The sequence below is a fragment of the Mustela nivalis genome (assembly GCF_964662115.1).
Source record: "Mustela nivalis genome assembly, chromosome: 7".
NCBI classification, from domain to species: Eukaryota; Metazoa; Chordata; class Mammalia; order Carnivora; family Mustelidae; genus Mustela; species Mustela nivalis.
The window spans coordinates 90,208,938-90,229,745 of NC_139026.1; the positions used below are offsets into that span (position 1 = coordinate 90,208,938).

Genomic DNA, 20,808 nt, shown 5'->3' on the forward strand with positions numbered 1-20,808 from the left:
AAATAATAAAAATAATAATTTCCAGATATGAATAATTGCAGAGGCCTGCAGAAACTTAAGAAGAAATCACTTATCTCTGACTCAACAGTAGTTTGAGGTCACAGAAAATTTTATTGTAGAAACACCAAAAATGTCAAGCCCTTCAAGGTACAACCTTCAACCAGGAAATGATGAAGGGACCCCCACTGAGCCCGTCTGAGGTCCCAACAGAATCACGGACTTGGAGGCTGCGTTAGGACTCAGCAAGGAAGCGAAGGTGACTCCAGATCTCAGAAGCAACACTGCCCTCCTCCTCCCCCTCTCCAGGCCCGCTCATTGGCTGATAGTTTCCCCTTCCTGTCCCCTCCAGCCATTGCAAACACCTGTGAAGGCCTGAAGGAAAGGGTCAAATTCTCGCGAAGTGCTCAGTCACAGAGAAGAGGAAAACAGAGGGGCTTTGAGACCCCAGGAAAGGACACCAGGCCAGCAGCTTCCGGACTGGTCAGGATAGAACCCTCCTGAGACCCATGCTTGATCCTCCAACTCCTCAGGGCCTGGCACATGGACACAACAGTGCTAGGCTGCATGTGCCCAGCCTCCTGGACAATTCTCAGGAAGGCCATTATGGAGCAGAATTCAGGAAGGGCCAGACTGACAGAGAATGGAACTGGCAAGGGGGTAGGACAGAGCAGAGCTCCACTGCTTGCCCACTGACTCCTCTATTCACCAGTAATTAGTCCTCCCAGGGGACAAGGACACATGCCCTCTGAAATGCTCCCACCTTGGGTTGTTAACCCAGAGAACAATGCTTAAGACAGAGATGCAGAATCAGGACCAGACATGACTTTGTGGTGTCTGATGAGGACAGCAAATCCATACTCTCCACCGACGTGAAAGCATGAGGCTAACAGACCAACGGACAGGAATGCATCCGTGGCACAGAGGTTCGCCTTGCCAAGCGACTGGCCCAAAGTCCTCATTCTGCAGGTCCCCTAAGGGATGGATTACTGTTCACAGGGCATCTCAGGTACAGGAAAGATGCAGGAAACCTGATATCCTTGACATTAACTCTCCATCATCCGCTTGGTGGAGAGTCTACAGGCTGTCTTTCTCCAGTGCTAAACTGGGGCCCTGGGTGTCCCCAGGGGCAGGAGCAGGGCCAGCTGAGTGGAGTCTGAGCTGAGAGCCGTCTGGCTGTGATTCTGACCGCCAACCAGCGCCCTCCAAAGCCAGATCTGCAGTTTGGGGTTATCCACCTGCTGCCCCCTCTAGCGTGGAATGTGTTAGCAAAGCTGCTGAGACCCAGGAGAGAAAGGTAAGTGAAAAGGGTTCAGGAGGGGACAGGGGACAGGATAGCGCCTTGCCGGCGGGGGTGTGTGTGAGCCTCCCTCTACTCCAAGATCCGCTTGTGGGAGGTGTTGGTGGAGGTCTGGATGATCTGCACGCGGGAGGAGCCGCCGCCGCCTCTGCCCGCGTACTTGCTGCTGCTCCGGCTGCTTGCTCCGTAGCTCCCGCCGCCGCCGCCGCCACCCGCGTAACCACCTCCGCTGGCCCCTCGGGAGCCCCCGCCGTAGCTGCCTCGGCTCCCACGGGAGCCGCCGCCGCCGGAGCCCCCATAGCCGCCGCCACCGTAGCCTCCAGAGCCACGGCTGCCGCCGCCCCCGCCGCCCCCGCCGCTGACGGTCGTCTGGCTGCTCTGCACAGCTGTAGGGAGAGGATATCCCCAGTATGGGTCAGAAGGGCTGGCCAGGGCACCAGCCTGGACCTCCCCCCTGCACCTCTCTGCACCCTCCTTCCGGCAGCCTCCTGCATCCTTAGTGGCTGGCCGCATCTGACTTGCAAAAAGTTACCTCGGATGAAAGGCTTTCCCTTTTCAAAGTATTCTTCATAGGAGAAAGCACTGGGTATTTTAGGGAACTAATGAATGGTTGAATACTACATCAAAAATCAATGATGTACTATATGTTGGCTAATTGAACATGATCATAATAAAAATAAAAAAAGACAAAGCACGTCAGGACCTGCTTTCATTATCCATACACCCCGACAAGTTCTAAGCTGCTACTGATTATTAGGTCTCGTGAACACTAAAATACATTAAAAACTAAAATCGTAACAATTTAGTTCAGGGAATTTTTCCAGGCTTTGCAATTTGTTGGCTCACTGGTTTTTTTCACCGTGCAGGACTGGAAACTAGAATGCTGAGCGTGGTCCTTGGCTGGTCAGCCATCCGGGGCCCTCCCTTTGCCCTGCCCTGCCCCAAACAGCCCACCCCCTGGGCCCTGTGACTTACAGATGCTCACATGGCTCTGCAGCTCCCCGGACATCCTGTAAAACCAAAGCACACACATCAGCCAGACCAGCAAAGCCCAGGGGAATGCAGGTGACAGCCTGGAAACATCCGGAGCAGAGACATTCCCCTGAAGTGAAAACTGTCCCCGAGCTTTAGGGAAAGGTGGTTGCACAGGCTAGGGAGTCAGGGAGTGAGGGGCTAGAGAGGGGTTTAAGCAGTTTCTGGAAGCCATTTAGCACTGGCTGCATGGCTTAGACTGGGGTATAGGGGCATTCTGCTGGGAGGCAGGGGACTGAAGACAATGACATATCTTCTGCTTCTGATTTTAATGCTTCTACTCAGCCAGATCTACTCATCTTCCCAGAAAGCAAGGACTGTTTTCTCTCCAAATAGTCAGTTTCAACCACCCCATGGAGGCAGCCTGCACGCTGGCCCCAGAAGCAGGGCCCACCTGCTCTCCTCGCCCTCCAGCAGCTTGCGATAGGTGGCGATCTCCACGTCCAGGGACAGCTTGGCCCCTAGTAGAGCCTGGTAGTCACGCAGTAGCCGCGCCAACTCCTCCTTGGACTGCTGCAGGGCGTCCTCCAGGTCCCCAAGCTTCTGCCGTGCATCCTGAAGGGCCTGCTCTCCTCTCTCCTCTGCATCCGAAATGGCCACATGCATCTGCTCAAGCTGCCCAGGGGACGGTTGCAGAGAAGAACCGAATGAGAGGTGAGTTTCAGGAGCCCCATCTGACAGGGCCCTGTGGGAGGTGGCGTGTCCGGACAGCCTACCCTGAGCATTTTTCTCACCTGCTTCTTGACATTGCCGATCTCTGCCTGTAGCCTCTGGATGGTGCGGTTGAGCTCAGCGATCTCCATCTTGCTGTTCTTCAGCTCGTCTCCGTGTCTTCCCGCCGAGATCTGGAGCTCCTGGTACTGAGGACAAAGACGGCATCATGGTCAGCCTGCTGCACTGCAGGAGGCCCTCCTTGAGGGAGTGAGTCTACCTTCTCAGGCCCCACCCAATCTGCTCTCCTGGGACAGTTCCCAGCTATGCCCCATCCCCAGAGCTGTGATACCCTGATAACACACTCACTCCTGTGCCAAATGTCCCTCATCTGAGCCATGACACCCCCCCTACACACACACACACACACACACACACACAGTCTTGTTCAAGCCGCCCTCTTTCTCACCAGTCTCTGGCCAGACCCAAATCCTAGACAAAGCTGCTCCTAGATGCCCTTTTCCACTTACTTATTCCTCCATATAGGCCTTACTGCTGGCCTTTACCAACACCGGGACCTCTTCCCTTTCGCCAGCACACCACATTCCTTCCTAGCCTTTTCCAGGATGGTTTCCCTAGCAGCCAAGACCTGATTTCCTCAGAGGCCTTCAGCATGCCCCTTGTTTATTCCCATTCTCCTCTCTATGTCATTTCTGTATCTATGTGGCCCCTTCAGTAAGCTCCCACAGGGCTCGGGAGGAGGTAAGGTGGCAGGGAGTGGGGAGAGTTGCTGGTTCAAGGGAAGCTCTGCATTCTGATGCTTTCCCTGTTGACCATCTACCTCCCTGGTCTGACACTGAAATCCACCCTGCTCGGAATGCCTGCCTATAGGGCAGGGGGACAGAGGCCCTCTAGGATTGGTGTTGAGAAAGTAGATCTCAAGTGCCAGAAGTTCAGAATGAAGGAACCAGCCTTTGATCCTTAACTACAGTTTTCACCCTCCAAAAAGGTCTGAGTTCACTGATAATAAATAAGTAATCAGAAATGTGCCCGAAAACTTAGCCACAGAGATGTTTATGCCATAAATGAGGGTATATTCTTACCATGGACACCATGCTGCTATTAAAATGATGTATAATATTTAATGTCACAGAACAGCATTCACAAATAATAAGTGAAAGACAAAAGTACAAAACTACAGTTTAGAAGATATCATTATGAAAAAAAGCAAGAATAAAAAACATCATAAGTGGTTTAGGGAATGGGTTTGTAGACAGGACACCTAAGTTTAAGTCCTGCTTCTGTCCGTTACCTGCCATAAGACCCTATAGAAACTAGGGAAGGTCATACTCCACTATCTTCAAAATAAGGGTAGCCAAATCTTTACCTTGCAGTCTTGTCATAAAGAGCAAATGAGATTAGATATTTTATATATACACATATATATGTGTGTGTATATATATATATAATGTATAGAGATACATATATGTATATGTGTGTATATATATAACTTCCAAAATAAGAGGAAGATGGTAGAAATTCTGAGGCTATGTCTGGTTTGGGGTACCAAGTCTGGGTAGAAAATCAGCAGTGCTCACCTTGGTCTGGTACAGCGCCTCAGCTTCATCCTTGCTCTTCTGTGCAATTAGCTCATACTGGGTCCTCACTGCATCAATGATGCTATCCAGGTCCAGGAAGCGGTTATTGTCCATAGACAAGATGACATTGGTGTCACTGATATGGGTTTGCATCTGGGACAGCTCCTGCAAGGCATGGAACCCAGGATGACTCTTCCACTTTCCTCCTGGGGCCTCAGTTTCCCTCTCCTGTCCCCTCAAGTCTCTTTGGGGAAAACAGAAGCCTGGGCCAGATGGGAGTCTTGGGGAAAGATCTTTGAATAGGTGTTCACCCCAAGAGGTACCTTAACTAAAGGTAAAGGCCCCCAGACTTAGTCTCTAGGGAGAAGAAAGGAGCATGAATCCAGAGCCCTTGTAGGCACCCCCTGCACAAAATGCCTCTCCTGTACCCTCTCTCCCTGCCTTAGTTGGCTTGGCTGCCATTTTTGGTTGGGCTCTCTGAAAGGCAGACTTGTTCCTTAAGAAATACATGCAGCCATTCCCTCACTTTTGAGCCTGGGCTCTACTGCCAACTAGCTAGTGACTAGCTGAGGGACTGAGCTAGTGACTGAGTCTCTGAGTGCCTCAGCTCTCTTATCAGCAGAATGAAGACCAAGACATGGCAAAGCTCCTCACACGACATCTGGCCCAAGGTAGACATGGCAACAGTTAAGGTCAGGGGTAGGAGCATATTATCCCTCACCACTGCAGGCTTCATCCTCATTCCCTTTAGGATCCACATTGTCCTCTCCTACAGAATTCCCCAATAGCCCTATTGGCTTCCCAGCACTGATGAAGATTTCTGGTCGGTTTTCTTCCTGTATGTGCTGGGTATTAACCTCATGTCTAGGTAGAAAAAAGGGCTATTCCATCTTCTCCCTCAGGACCCTCCCTGCCTCCCATCTCCAGCACCTGCACCCAGGAATCTGAGCACTGGGGATTGGGAGATTAACTCCAGTCCCACAGAGCTGAGGTGACTAGGGAGAGAAGTCCCTAGTGGGTCATGTTGGGTTTCAGGCTTCCACCTCCAATAGCCCTTTGTGACATGTGAGGAAAGAGAAGAGTTTCTCATGAGGACTGAACTTACCATATCAAATAAACACTTCAGGAAACTGATCTCTCCAAAGAGGACATTCACCTTGGACTCCAGGTCTACCTTGCTCATGTAAGCAGCATCCACATCCTGATCAGCAAGCAGAAATAGTCTGACTTTATTGTCCAGGTGTTGCCTGGACGCTCACAGGATGACCCAGGCAAGTGGCTAAACCTCTCTTGGTTTATTTCCTTGACTGCAAATTTCCTCACCTCACTCAGGTGAGGGACCTGCAAAATCTCTGGCTCTCCTGGCCAGAAGGAAATGTGACACTAAGCCCTTCATCCCAGTCATTCACACACAGCGCCTCAGGTCCCTCCCCAGGTCTCAAGGCTGCACATGACTGACAGGTGTCAATTGATTAAACTTTACCTTCAGGACTGTAGAGATAAAAGTACTCCAGGAAGCCTCAAGATTGATATCAACATCACTTTCAGACTTAACCCCTTCAGTGCAGGGGCCTTCATTCAGGCCACACCCTCAACAAGCTGTCCCCAGTGGTCACCATTCCCCTCTTGGTCACATAGTATCCCACAGTAGTTCCTCACTCTGCTCAGCCCCCTGGGCCCACTGTCCCCCTGGGATCACCCCCATCCTTCACCTTCTTCAGGACGACAAAGTCATTTTCAGTGTTGGCCCTCCGGTTGATCTCTTCCTCGTATCTGTAGCGGGGAGTAAGAGACACAGATAGGCTGCTGAGGCTGACCTTGGCTCCTTGAGATTTTTCCTCACATCAGGCAGCTTGGAATATTCAAACATTTAGTGCTAGACTTTCACTATCCCCTGCCACTCTCACAGACAAGCAGCTGAAACCAGTTCTGGGCCTTCCAGGTCAGTACAGAGGACAACAATCCAAAGTGGAAAATGCAGAGCCACATAGAACCACCCTGAAATGTCCCTCTTTCTTTTGATGTTTTACCTTTGTAAATTTGTTGCACTCACTCATTTTTTGCAGTTGAGAACATAAATAGCCACTTTTGCTAAATTGTTTTAAAGAGAAAAAAATGTCACCTACCATGTTGCCCCCCAACACCTTCAGTGTGAATTTCATCTTGCCCTTTTGGAGCCACAACCTCTTGACTTTCTGATTGGCATGTCAGGGTGGCGTCAAGAGTAACACCCTGCACTGTCACATGGGGAGGGAGAAGCCATTCGGTTGCCTACAGGATGCAGGAGCAGCTGATCTGGCATTAGACAAGTCCTGCCATCCCTACAATTCTGACTAATAAAAACTAGTGCTTAGTATGTGCAGACACAGTCTAGGAACTCATCAAGCATAATGTCATCTAAATAGGTGGTTTTCAAAGTGTGGTCCCCAGTGCACCAGCATCACGTGGAAGCATACCAGAAATGCAAACCCTCTGGTGCTTTTCCAGGCCTACTCAACCAGCCTGCTGCACACTGAAGCCTGAGAACCCAGATCTGCCTGTCAGAGCAACCCAATAGGGAGGGTGCTTACCATCCCTACTTTACTAAGATAAAAACTAAAGGCTTAGAAAGACAGAGTTGCAAGCAGTCAGAAAGTGGCAAAACCCACTAGAACTTGGCTCATCTGGGTGCAGCACCCTGAGGATAGTCTGCCCTTCCCACCCAATACAACTGAGAACTATCCTACCCGAGCTGCCATAGGCAAGATGGTGCCCTCTGTGGTTGTACAGTACAGAGCTAGGTAGGGACCCTGGTCCCCCCTGACATAGTAACACGAAAGCAGAACATCTTGCCCCTGAATCAGTTCTTGGCCCATTTACCCTTCCTGAGGTCTCACTTGTTCTTGTAGTCCTCCACGACATCCTGCATGTTCCTAACTTCACTGTTCTGGCGCATCTGCTCGGTGTTGAGGAAATCCACCTGCCTCCGCAGCTCACTGATGTAGTTCTCCAAGATGGGCTCCAGGTTGTTGGTCCGAGTAGAGGTGTTTACCTGCTGCAGCAGCTCCCACTTCGTTTGCAGCACCTGATTCTGCTGCTCCAGGAATCGCACCTAACAGCAAGAGACTTCCAAGTTCATCCTGGGCTGTGGGTCCAAGAAACACCCCCACAGGTAGCAAGTCTGGCAACCAGACAGCATATCTGACCTCAGAGAATCAAGATGGTCCCCCTTGGGATCAGAGAGCTTCCCTTTCTGTGGGATCAGGACACACAGAACACAATGTGGTTTCTGATGGTTGATCAAGGGCTATAAGGTCAACTTGCCTAAAATTAACTCTGAGTTACTAAGCTAACTCTGGGGGCACCTGGCACCTGGGTGGCTCAGTCATTAAACGTCTGCCTTCAGCTCAGGTCATGATCCCAGGGTCCTGGGATGGAGCCCTGAATTGGGCTCCCTGCTCAGCGGGAAGCCTGCTTCTCCCACTCCCACTCACCTCTGCTTGTGTTCCCTCTCTCGCTGTGTCTCTCCCTATCAAATAAATAAACAAAATCTTAAAAAAAAAAAAACTAAGCTAACTCTGATTTTGATGGTCAACCACCTCCAGTGGAGTGCCTTCTTTTCTTCACCTACAGCCACGTATACCACAGAGCTGTCACTCCCACACACCACACCCCCAGCGTAAAGAAATGCAGCGTAAAGAATGCAGAGCGTCTGAAACATTAATATCCAAGGCTCATTTCTCTTTGTGGCTGAAATGTTGTCTGTGATTGAGAAGAGGAGACAATAAGAGGGAGGAAACAATTTGACTAAGAATATGATACTGATTTCTGACCAAACCAGCCTGGGTGCCCCCATCCTGCGGGGTCCACCATGTCCATTTCCTGCCAGTGTATGTTTCAGAAGGTCACCTCACATAAATGCTAACTCAGAATTTTAAAAACAAGTTGCCCCACTTCTTTTATAACGTTTTATCTACTCGTTTGGGAGACAGAGAGCATGACGGGGGCGGGGGAGACAAAGGGAGTGGGTAGGCAGACTCCCCGCAGAGCAGGAAGCCTGAAGTGGGACTCAGTTCCGTGACCCTGAGATCATGACCTGAACCGAAGTCAGATGCTTAACCAACTGAGCCACCCAGGTGCCCCGTTCCCACTTTTTAGAAATGTTATATAATGCATAAGCATGCCCTAAAGTAAGGACTTTGGGGTTATCTAATGTCTGGGAAATACTCATGTTGCGATTCCCTTCATTAATATTCACTGACATGGAAAATGGAGAGTGGACATCATCCTATATTCTCACTACCTCTTCTTCCAAAACTGGGCACAGAGGTCAGGTACAGGGTCCAGAGAGCTGACTGGCTGTGCAGACCACGTGCATGGATTGTGCTCCGCAAGATTGTGATCAACCTTCACCTTACCCCCACAGGTGGCCCTTAGATGGAGCCTCCCTTCCCACGCCTTAGGTGAAGATAGGGGATGCCTCTATACTTCGCTCGGGTGCAGAAACACACACACACGTGTACACACACACAACACACACACACACACACACACACAAACATTCCAGAATCCTCCTGGGAGTTGTGTATGAGGACAAACCCACTGCTTTGTGTGGTCAGGACAGAACCCTGAAGACGCTCCCCTACAATGCCACCCAGCCCTTAGGACTGCCCTTCCGAGGGGCCAGCCTTGTTAACTCCCTTTGAATTTTTACTCTAGGCTGGGAGACAGTGAACACTATTCCCCATGGCTCATCTTTTTAGCTTCATTAAAGCAAGAGTTAAGGCAAGCAGATCTCACAGGTTGTCTCAGCTTGAATGCCCTCCCAACCCCCGCCATGGGAAATTCCTGCCACCTGGCCTAGTTTTGTTCTAGCAGCATTGCAAGGAGGTAGACAAATCAAACAGACATGGGGTCTCAGCCCTGTGCTCAGTATTGCAGGAACTGAAGGAAAAAATTTCATGGACCCACAAGGAATCTCCACATCAAACAATGAGGGGCAGGTTAGGCAGAGGATCTTCTCCCCGTGCACATACACGATAACTCAGAGCACATCAGCAAAGGAACCCATGGTTTCGTCAGGCCACCCAAACTGCAAAGGCAGAGACTGGGTGCAAAGAGTGCCAGGCAATTTTAGTAGGATTTAATAGCTAGAAAAATCACTGAAAGTCATTGTGTTTTTTCCCAGGCCCCCCAAAACATACCTGGGCTATGTCCCATCTGTACAGATGAAACTAGCATAATGCTGAGCTCACCTTCATTCTGGAAAAAGCATACCCCTCTTGACTTGTCATGCTCCTCTCCCTCCTGTTTATGACAGTCCAGCCCCAGGGACCTCCTGCTGCCTCCAGCAACTCTTTGCCTGACTAAGCATTTACCCTCTTGATCTCAACTAAAGTGGCATTCTCCTGGTATCTCACCTTTATAGCCCTCAATCCCTTCCCTGGAGCATCTAGTGTGACTTGCCGTCGCTTAGTGCTGTTTGAACATAACCCTCCTTGGCTGGGGGAGCCTCAGGAAGGCAGGCCCATGTTGGCTTTGATCTCCTGTGGACACAAGGTGCTCAGACCCATAGACACACAATGCCCAACACAGAGAAGACAGTTCATAAGTATCATGGACTAGTGAAATGCTAAGGGCTTTGGAATTGCCTCCAAGTGTAGACAACTGTCCCTCTGAATAGACTAGAAACTCCTAGAAAGCAGAGACTTTGTCTGTTTTGTTTATAATTGAATCTCCAACACCCAGAATAGGCTGGCATATGATAATTACTCAATAAATACATGTTGAATGACAAGTCTAGTCAGCCCTTCAGGTGTCAGGCTTGGACACTCAGAGAGTAGAAATAGACACAAAGGCTTTTATAGAACCAAAGGCAAGGATAAAGGACCTCTGGAAAGAAAGGGGGGGTGTCCATCTATTCCCATGGGGATACCGGCCTGATCTTGTTCAGCTGAGCTTGAATCCTCTATGCCAGGGTGGTAATTGCCCTGGATAGTCTACACCCAGAGGCATTTGAAATATACAGTGTGTCAAATGGCCTTAGGGACAACGGAGAAAAGTAACACAGGGATAAGGATGGATAAGGATGCTGGTATGTAGGTGCTACTTCGAAAGGGAAATCAGGAAAGGTTCTGCTAAGATAGTGGCATCTGAGAAAAGATCTGAAGGAGGTGAGGGATCAAGCCCGACCACTCTCAGGAAGGAGCAGTTCAAAGCAGAGGGAATGGCAGGAGCAAAGGTCCTGAGGCAGGCATGGGGTACTAGAAGGGTCAGGAACACAATAGTGTCCTGGTAAGTAAGAAAGAAATAGGAAAGGAACACAGAGGGAGTGAAGGGTCACTGCAAGCAATGAGTTTGTACCTTGGGGAGCTAAAGTCCAGTCCTCACTCTGTTCACCAAAATTTGCAGCTTGAGAGATGTTCTACCCAGTGGTGGCAATGTTGCCTCATTCTCACAAATGCAATCTGGGAGTGAGCAGCAGCTGTGGGGCGGAGGCTAGATCACACAGGGCCTTATAGGATCTTGGCTTTTATTCCAAATGAGACAAACAGCCAATGGAGTATTCAAAAATAGAAGTGATACAATGATACAATGTTCTTAAATGGTGGCTCTTGTGTGACTCTGAGAATGGACTATATGAGGGTAAGGGTGAAAGAAGAAAGACCAGATGAGAAAGTAGAGTCAGAATCCACTGCGGTAGCCATGGGTAATCTGCAGTCAGACCACAGGTCAAGCGCTGGCCTTAACACTGAATTCCTATGGGACTGAGGGAAAGTCACTGAGCATCCAGGGGTCTTTGTGCCCCAGAGGGCTTCCCATTACATCACCAAGAACAAAGACATTTCTGGGGAGCCTACAGGGTCTACTGTGCCTCCAACTCTGGACAAAAGGAAACGCTGGAGGAAAGTCCTTATAGGCCTCTACCAGCCTCTACTTGCTGATCTGGGTCTGGACCAGCCCTAATATGAAGTTTAATTAAGGAACTAGAGAAAGGGGCTATGATGGCTCCATCTGGCCCATTCTTGGAACAGTGATAGAATCCTATGAAGGATATCCTATCCAATGAAGGATAGTATGCTATTCACTTTAGCCCCTAGTAATACCCTCAGAGCATTCGTCTAGACTGTGCCATGGTTCCTTGAGGCCGGGACCTGAGTTCTTGTCACTCTGTAGCACCTGGCACGGTATCTGACATATAATAGATGCTTAGTAAATGTTTGTGGGATGGATGTGTGGATGGATGTGTGGATGGATGGATGGATGGATGGGTGAGTGGGTAGTTGGAAAGTAAATAATGATGAATGAGAATAAAGTCACTACACCATGTATTTTTTCTGTGGGACATTTTCACACTTCTTACCTCCTTTCAGGCCAAAAGGAAAAGACAAATCCCCTCAGCAAGTCAAATTGAGGCCTAATGAAATAAATGCTTTCTTAAGGTCTCAGAACATACACTTCTGGAAGTGACTGTCACCACCAAACTGAGATAATACAAGGTGGTAAGAGGTGGCAGGGCACAAGGCCCTCTCAATGATTTGATCAGGGGCCAGAGATCCCCCTGCCCTTGAGGTACTCACCTTGTCAATGAAGGAAGCAAACTTGTTGTTGAGGACCATAATCTGCTCCCTCTCCTGGGTCTTGACTCTCTGAATTTCAGGGTCCACCTCCAAGTGAAGTGGCTGAAGGAGGCTCTGGTTAATAGTCACCTCTTGGATGCCCCCTGGGGGACAGGAAGGACCAAAGCCCCCAAGCCCAAAATTGCTACCCCCAAAACCACCTCCTCCATAGCCACCACCTCCAAAGCCACCACCCCCAAAGCCACCACCTCCAAAACCACCTCCCCCAAAACTTCTGCCCCCTCCTCCAAATCTCCCTCCTGCACCCCCACCCTGGCAGAAACCACTAGCACTTCTTCCCACTAAGCTAATAGAGATGCTTTTACTGCCTCCCAGGTTGTAGAGGCTCCTAGAGCCAAACCCCCTGGCATGGCTCCCATACCCGCCACCACCACCACCACCACACCTGCCTCGGACCTGACACACAGACCCCACAGCCCGACTCCCACCGCCAGAGCCTGCAGAAGAGCCTGTGCTATAGAACCGCCTGCTCCTAGAGCTAAATGCTGACTGAGAGCTGAATTGGCGGCTCATGGTTACTAGAACATCCAGAGAAGCAGCCAAAAGAAAAGTCCCGGCTGGAAGGAGGCAGAGACCCAGGAGGAAAAGAGCTATGACTCCTTTGACAAGACAGCTGGCTTAGTCCCTATATATACATGCATTCGCTGGGCTGGGCACCTTCCGAATCCTGGGAGGGGAATATTTATGTTTAGTTTGCCTGCCAGCAACATCTGTTTAAAACCTCACACCTATGAGTTGCAGAAATTGTACTGTAGATAAACTTCCCCAACTTGATCATTTATCATTCATCTCTTGCCATTTAGAGATCAGAATGCAATAATCTCTCAGGACCGAGTTGCTGGAAACTCCTATACAGTTTCCCCCAAATCATTAGCTGATACCTTCCTGAGAAACGCCACCGTTGAATTGTTTGTCTTGGGGTGTGACCAGGGAGATCTGGGGCAAAGCTAGGGGTTGTCTAAGCTGCCTTTGATCACAGCTGGGACAGGGGTAGAACAGGTAATACCATAGCATTACCCTGATCAGGTGAAAGTTTTGTTCTCCCCTCCCCTCCCCCTGCTTTTGCTCCCTATTGTGACTGATCACCACCATGCACATCCCAAATTTTAATCACATGAGAACAGAGTATTGTGGTCATTGAGTGCAAGTGAAAGCCAGGAGACTCTGCCCAAGACTGTTCTCATTTTGCTGGGTGCATCATGTGCTGTTCTGTGTGCCTCAGGCTCCTCCTCTGCAAAGAAGATAAGCTCCTATAGCACTGAAGGTCTGTGGTTGCAGATGCATTGAGCATCTCTCAGGACTGAACATGGTCTTCTAGACCAGAAGACAAACTACCATGAAATCTCTTTTTTTATGTCCAATGTATTTTAGACCAATGCTTTTGTAAAATAAAATTTTAAAAATTTCCCTTAAGAGGAGAATTTTTTAAAGATATACAACATATGGGCCCCAATTTTTTATTTTTAAGTTCAATAGACATAAAATTGTTCTACTGTAAATGGGAAAAAATAATAAGTTTCTAAATGGTTATTCTCAAGTTCTGTATTTATCTCTTCTCAAAGTTGTAACAAAGTGCCCCTGGACCAGCACTAGTGTATGGGCCCAAATTCTGGAAAGCACTGCCAGCAAGCCTGGAATGAAGCTCTTTTATTGAGCATCAGTGTCATCCAACAAAAATGTGTGTTTCCCCTCTGAACTCAAACGGATGGTGGCTTTCAGCTGAAACTTAATAAAAATAAAGCAATAATATTAATAATAATAATAAATGTGGGAGAAATAGCCTTAAATGTCCAGAGTCTAAAAAATGGCTAAACGTTTGCTTGTCCATTTAGATACAACTATTTAAAATTATCTGCAAGGAGACTGAGTAGCAGCATTGTTGAAAACGCTTATGATACAAGGTTAAATGAAGAAAGCTAAATATACACCAGTGTGTCTGCACCATGAACTCATAAAAATTAAGAATGCACAGAAGGGAGGCTTAAAAAGTAACCAAAAAAGTACATCAACTTATTGAGAATTATAGGAGGGTTTTTTCCTAATATTTTAAATGTCCTTTTCCTTTGTATTTATGCAATAAGTAAATATTTTCGCAAAAGTTGGAACTGAAACCACAGCGGCCAACAACTACAGAGGTGGGAAAGGCGGGTGGTGGGAAAAAACAAGACAGGTGTCGCGGAGCCACAGTGTGGAGAAGGCACCTTAGGCTGGGAGGGGCTCTGTGGGTAGCTTCAAGTGTCCCCACCTTATCTGCTCAGTAACTGCTTTAGTGGACTGTCTCCAGGAGACACTGTGGGATAGACAGAAAGTGAACCTGAAATTTATAGTCACAAAAACTGGTTTCAGCTCCCAGCCCTGCTTCTACCAGCCTGTGATCTTAGGCAAGTCACTTACGCCAGAGTCTCAGTTATGTAAAGGACTCAGAGAAGATATTTCTCAAGGAAACTTCTCAATGCTATAAGGCACGTGAAAAGGCATGGAACATTATAACACACTAAACAAGCATAGATATAGATAACTCTCAGATCCTGGTAAGATGACCAAGGGTCCCACTTTGCCTGGACTTTTAGTGCCTAAACCGGCATAGTCCTAGGCAAGTCAGTTGCCACCCTAGTTCTGGCATATAAGAACTAGGGCCACACAGCCCTAGTTCTGACCCTAACCACTTTGGGGAGCTCTTGGTAGGAGAGGGAATCCATGGCTCAGCCTCCAGTCTTGGGAGACATAAGGAGAAAACCAGCGAAAGGGAAGTGAAGCTATGGCGTGGGATGGGTCATGTAAGGGAGATATCTGAAGGCGAGGATTCTGAGTCAGGAGAGGCAGAGAGAAGAAGCAGAGAAAACAGAGGGGATATGGAGAAGGGATGGTAGGTCCCAGACAGGAAGTAGCAGCAGTGTGGGGGAAAGATCCTTGGGTTCAGCTTCAAATCCTGGCTCTACCCTTCCCGGCCCCATGGCTTAGACAAACTCTTACCTCCTTGAACCTCACTTTCTTGGTTTATTAAAAAGGAGGATAATAAGGCCAGATTCACAGGGTGATTATAATGAGTAGCTGACATCAAACAGGGAAGAGCACATTAGAAATTCCAAAGAGTCATAAAAGGGGGGTTCCTCAGGCCGCCTTCCATGAATACCCCAGAACATGTGAGCTCACCCCACGTTCACCTGATACAGTGCTCTCTTGTGCCACTCACTTTCAACCCCTGCCATGAGGAATGCGCATCATTAACCCCTTCTCATGCGTCTCTCCTGCCAACTAAATAAATAGGAAGCTCACCAAGGATTATATTTACCCCTATGCTGAATATAGGGAATTACTAAATTATGATAAAATAAAAGAGGAAGTTCCAGACAGAGTTTAGAAAGGTTCTTTGGTCTCTGGCTGTGACCAGTTACCAACATTCAATGCCAACACCCCAGTCTATCTCTTGTCAGCTGGATGGTCCCCGTAGGCTGCTGTCACCCCCTCAAAGGCTTAGGGGTGGGGGACCCAGCAAATACTACTCCCTGAGCCTTTGCTATAGGGTGATGGTTATTCGCTACTCCCTCAAAGTAAGAGAAAATTGAGTCAAGGTGATGCATGAGAGATTTTTAATAGTCCCAAAGGAGATACTTGACCTCAAATAATATTAAATGCTGGATGAGGTTTCTGGAACAAACTGCTATCCCTAAAGGAAACCCCTCCACTGGTTGGATGACAAAGAATAGTGATTGCTAAACTCGCTACAGGTTGGGATCCCCTGGAGATCTTCAGCAACAACTGATGCCTGTACCTCCTCCAGCTCTCCTCACCCCAGACCAGGATTTTACCAGTCTGGAGTGTAGTCTAGGCTCTGGAATTTTTTAAAGGTCCCAGAGGGTCTTAATGGGCAGCCAAGTTTGGGAATCACTGGCTTGAAGGAAGAAGAACCAATGAAATGGCCTCTTGAGATTCTATTCAGGCTGAGGACAAAAGAATAATAATGAGCATCATAATAATAGTTAACCTCTTACGGAGTACTTTTTCAGTGGGCCATGCACAGTACTAGGTCTAAAACATGGAAAGTCTCAAACTAAAAATCAACATAAGAAAGTCATTCTTTTTTTTTAATTAGCATATAATATATTGGGGCGCCTGGGTGGCTCAGTGGGTTAAGCCTCTGTGTTTGACTCAGGTCATGATCTCAGGGTCCTGGGATCAAGCCCCGCATCGGGCTCTCTGCTTAGCAGGGAGCCTGCTCCCCCTCCACCCCCCACCACCTGCTTCCCCGCCCCTACCTGCCTCTCTGCCTACTTGTGATCTCTGTCTGTCAAATAAATAAATAAAATCTTAAAAAATAAATATTTAATGTATTATTTGTTTCAGGGGTTCAAGTCTGTGATTTCATCAGGCTTACACACTTCACAGCACTCACCATAGCACATACCCTCCTCAATGTCCATAACCCCACCACCCTATTCCTATCCCCCACCCTCTAGCCCCCCTAGCAACCCCCGTCAGTTTGTTTCCTGAGATTAAGAATCTCTTATGGTTTGTCTCCCTTCCGATCCCATCTTGTTTCGTTTTTTTCCCTCCCTACCCCCCACGACCCTCCGCCCTGCCTCTCAAATTCCTCATATCAGAGAGATCATATTGATAATTGTCTTTTTCTGATTGACTTATTTTTCTCAGCCTAATACCCTCTAGTTCCATACAAGCCTTTCTCAAGAAACAAGAGCGGTCTCAAGTACACAACCTAACCCTACACCTAAAGGAGCTGGAGAAAGGACAGAAGTCGGAAGTCGTTCTGACAATCGCACTCATTTTACAGGTGGGGAAAAGAGACTTGGAGAGATCAAGAAACTTGTTCAAGAATGCAGGAGTTGGAGGAAATTGGAAGGGGAGGTGAATCATAAGAGACTATGGACTCTGAAAAACAATCTGAGGGGTTTGAAGTGGCGGGGGTGGGTGGGAGGTTGGGGTACCAGGTGGTGGGTATTATAGAGGGCACGGATTGCATGGAGCATTGGGTGTGGTGAAAAAATAATGAATACTGTTTTTCTGAAAATAAATAAATTAATTTAATTTTTTTTAAAAAAGAATTTTCAATAAAACACTTGTAAACCAATTCCAACAGTACATTAAAAGAATCATTTTCCATTATTTAAAAAAAAAAAAAAGAAGAATGCACAGATGAGAACGGTGGTGCGGAGATTTGAACCACTCCGATACCCACATGTATTGCAGAAGAGGTGAGCTCTCTGGTGAAAGAGATGTCCCCTTCCTTCCCTTCATACTCTGCCCACCAGCTCTCTCCTTAAAGGAAAGGGGCGAGTCAATGGAAGGCTTGAACTGGCCCTGCTGGTCTCCCAGGTACTGAAACCGAGGGCTGCCAAGAGGGTGAGGCCCAGGGCACTTATCAGGCACCGAATCACAGTCTCGGGCAGCAGCGGGAGGCAGGGTTCAAGAGGAGTTGCTGGCATGACCGGCAGGGACAGCCCCTGCAGATCTGCTCCCCATCTCAGCCTGCATCTCCCAGGTCTGGAGGTGGATATCACTGAGCAGCACCCACGTGCGGCAGGGGTGTGGGGACAGAGAAAGGGAGGGTGGAAGAATTTCAGTTACCAGCCCGCCTAGGAAGGAGGGGACAGCTGCAGTACTAGTGTAGGTATGGATGCTTTTAATCTCCCTCAAATGGGAGTTTTTAGACCTCTGGGCAACAGAGGAAGGCAATGATGTGACAGGGATCAGAGAAAGCAGTGTCCTGGGACTGAATCAAAGCTCCTGGTCTTGGCCTCCACACCCTGAGACTATTATTCTCCCTACAGAAGAATGTCAAACCTGGATGGGTGACAGAGACCACCAGCCCAGAGCCTTCCTTTTACAAAAGAGAATAGCTACAAAGAGAGAAAGGACTTAGTCAAGGTGACAGGGAACGTGGTTGGTGCAGAGAACTGGAGCTTGGGTGCCCTACCTCCAAAACCAAAAAGAACATGAGCCTTTGAAGAATTCCCACAGCCTCCGTGCTCCTGCGGCCTGGGGGAGATGGACATGGGGGAGCCCCACTTCCCACCTCTAATAGGCCCTGCCTAGTAGGGTCAGAAGGCGGTGCCAGGCACACAGGAACACCCCTGGGGAGTCTTTCTCCTGACTTCTGGGTTATGGTAGATGTTTTTAGTAACAACGAAGCCTTCAAGCTTCTCCTCAGGCTCCAAACCAGCCAGGACCCCCACTTCTGATATCCTTTTGACGAGTATCCCAGGACCTACCCAGAAACTATTAGGCAATGTCTCTCTTTCTCCTAAAACTTAACAGGTGCTCTGGGCCCTCAAGCCCTCCCAAAGTCTCAGGGCAGACCTGCACATTCTCATGGCCAAGGTCCAGAGATAATGTTGTTCCAGGCATATTGTGCTCCTCCATCCAAAATGCTTGAAGTCATGACTATTTATACACCCGTTTATAAAGCTGGCAACTCTCTTGTCTCTGAGGCAAAAGGAGCAGCTACCCAGGTGTGGGCCCAAAGGAAAATAAGGGTTAGACCAGGATCGACTTCCAAGAGAAACTTCAAGGCCCTGGTAGGGGACTGGGATTGTCTGGCAGAGGATGTTTCTATATGCTGAGTCAAAGAGGAAAATGGGAGAGACTCAAGGTTACAGGGCTAGTTAGTGCTGCAGTGGGGACCAAAACCACAAATCCGTTGTGAGTGGGGGGCAGAATATGAGAGCTGTGGGGAAACTCCCAGGTCATGTCTCACTTTGCCGGTGATGGGAGAGACACAAATGAAAGGAATTAACAGTTTGTCACCCTTCCCTCCTTTAAAGAATAGGTGGGTTCCTGAAATGTTTTCCAGGGGCGCCTGGGTGGCTCAATGGGTTAAGCCTCTGCCTTCGGCTCAGGTCATGATCTCAGGATCCTGGGATCCAGCCCCACATTGGGCTCTCTGCTCAGCGGGGAGCCTGCTTTCTCCTCTCTCTCTGCCTGCCTCTCTGCCTACTTGTGATCTCTCTCTCTCTGTGTCAAACAAATAAATAAAATCTTTAAAAAAAAAAATGTTTTCCATAAAAAGTAATGACACTTTACTGAGCTTTCACAGTGTGCCAGGAGTTAAACAGATGACATCATTCAACCCCAACAACCTCATTTTATTGCTGAGATTTAGCACGGGGCCAGGTATCAAGCAGCCTGCCTGCAGTGACACAGCTTGCAAGGAGGAGGCCCAGATCACACCAGGCCGGCCTGCCTCTAAAGCCTGAGAACTTCCCGCCGCGCTGTATTACTTCCTGCTTTACGAGACAGTTTCAGGATGCTTTGGAGTTTGGCTGTTAGAGCTTGAATCTTGGCTCCACCACTTAAAAAAAAAAATCTCTCTGTGCCTCAGTTTCCTCATTTGTAAAGTAGAGATAATAACGCTGCCTGCCTCTGTGAAGATTGAAGGAGTTAATTCATTAAAAACAACAACAAAAAAAAAGCTACTAGCAGAGTGCCAGGCAAATCACAAGAGGGCATCGGTTTTAACAAAGGTTATATATATTGCTGCACAATATATGCAAATTTCAATGAGCCAAACTGTATTTTCCATCCAGATTCCCTTAACAAATCAGAATGGCATCATGAGCCAGAAAACACGGTGCTGTGTTGTTTTTTTTTTTTTTTTCAGCTCAGAATGAATTTATTAATGGCACACTTATCATAAGTTACCAAGGGAAAGTAGGAATGGTACAGCTTAAAATCTACACTTATGTCAAGAGTTATCACTTAGTTCATTTCTAACCTGCCCTCTCTGTGCCATTTTCTGAGACAGCATTCCAGGTTGTGTAGCCCAGGCCTGACCCAGGATGATATTTTTAAATCATATGAAAGATGCGGAAAGCTTTCTTCTTTAACCATTCTGCTTAAAGGAATGTGGCGATTTCTTGTACATATGAAATGAGTCATGAGGCTAAAGGTACCTCTCTCCGAGCTACATTTACCGGCCAGGGCGGGGGTATAGCCAACAGTGGGTTTGCTTTTGAGAGGTGAGGCTACAATCCCGGTGAGGACCAGCTGCGGTGGGACAGTCCCCACCCTTCTCTCTCTCTGACTGTTCTGGCTGTTCCAGGTAAACTTTCCACTCTAGAGTCAGAATGTTCTCAGTCAAAGCTGCACTTGTGTGCTGTGTTTCTGTAGCCTGGTGAGCACCTGGCCCTCCTGCAAGTGTGTGTTTACTTAGATAAGAATGTCTGTGATCACTATAAGGTGTGTCTCCTCTTTCTGCTTATCTGACATCCTTTGTCAGTCCTTTATGCTAATGAGGACCATGATTTATAAGGAAGGTACTCCTGCACGTACTCATATGTTTGTTCACCTTTTATTTTGCTTCTCCCACCTACGCATCCCTGATTTGAGAGGGGCTCCCTGGCCCTGCACTGAGCTTCTATTCTGTCCAAGTGCCTCCAGATCCGCCTTGATGGTGTGCTGTGTCTGGTGTAGGAGTAGGGGGAGACCGGCCATGAGGCTATTCTACGTTCTTTGTCAGCTCTCATAACTCTTCATATTGGAAGGCTTCACCCCAAAATAAATCAAACATAAAATATACCCTTGGCATATGTAATTTTTTATATAAAACATTTGAATATTTATCACTGCTTTTTGAAAATATTTGTCTACCAGCAAC

General features: G+C 48.1%; 1 protein-coding gene and 1 long non-coding RNA gene across 2 annotated transcripts; one reads left to right on the top strand and one right to left on the bottom strand.

Moving 5' to 3' along the window:
- Positions 1–1,287: 1,287 nt before the first annotated feature.
- Positions 1,288–12,731, bottom strand: KRT77 (keratin 77). The gene is made up of 9 exons (XM_082741380.1): positions 12,138–12,731; positions 7,455–7,669; positions 6,291–6,351; positions 5,684–5,779; positions 4,579–4,743; positions 3,064–3,189; positions 2,724–2,944; positions 2,273–2,307; positions 1,288–1,683 (listed from the first exon to the last, which is right to left on the bottom strand). The coding sequence occupies exons 1-9, from the start codon at positions 12,708–12,710 to the stop codon at positions 1,370–1,372; spliced, it is 1,806 nt and encodes a 601-aa protein (XP_082597506.1). The 5' UTR covers positions 12,711–12,731; the 3' UTR covers positions 1,288–1,369.
- LOC309869793 lies at positions 2,899–7,547 on the top strand. Its single transcript, XR_014314347.1, has 3 exons — positions 2,899–2,983; positions 3,097–3,250; positions 7,467–7,547. It is a non-coding gene; the product is annotated as an uncharacterized lncRNA (long non-coding RNA).
- Positions 12,732–20,808: the final 8,077 nt, after the last annotated feature.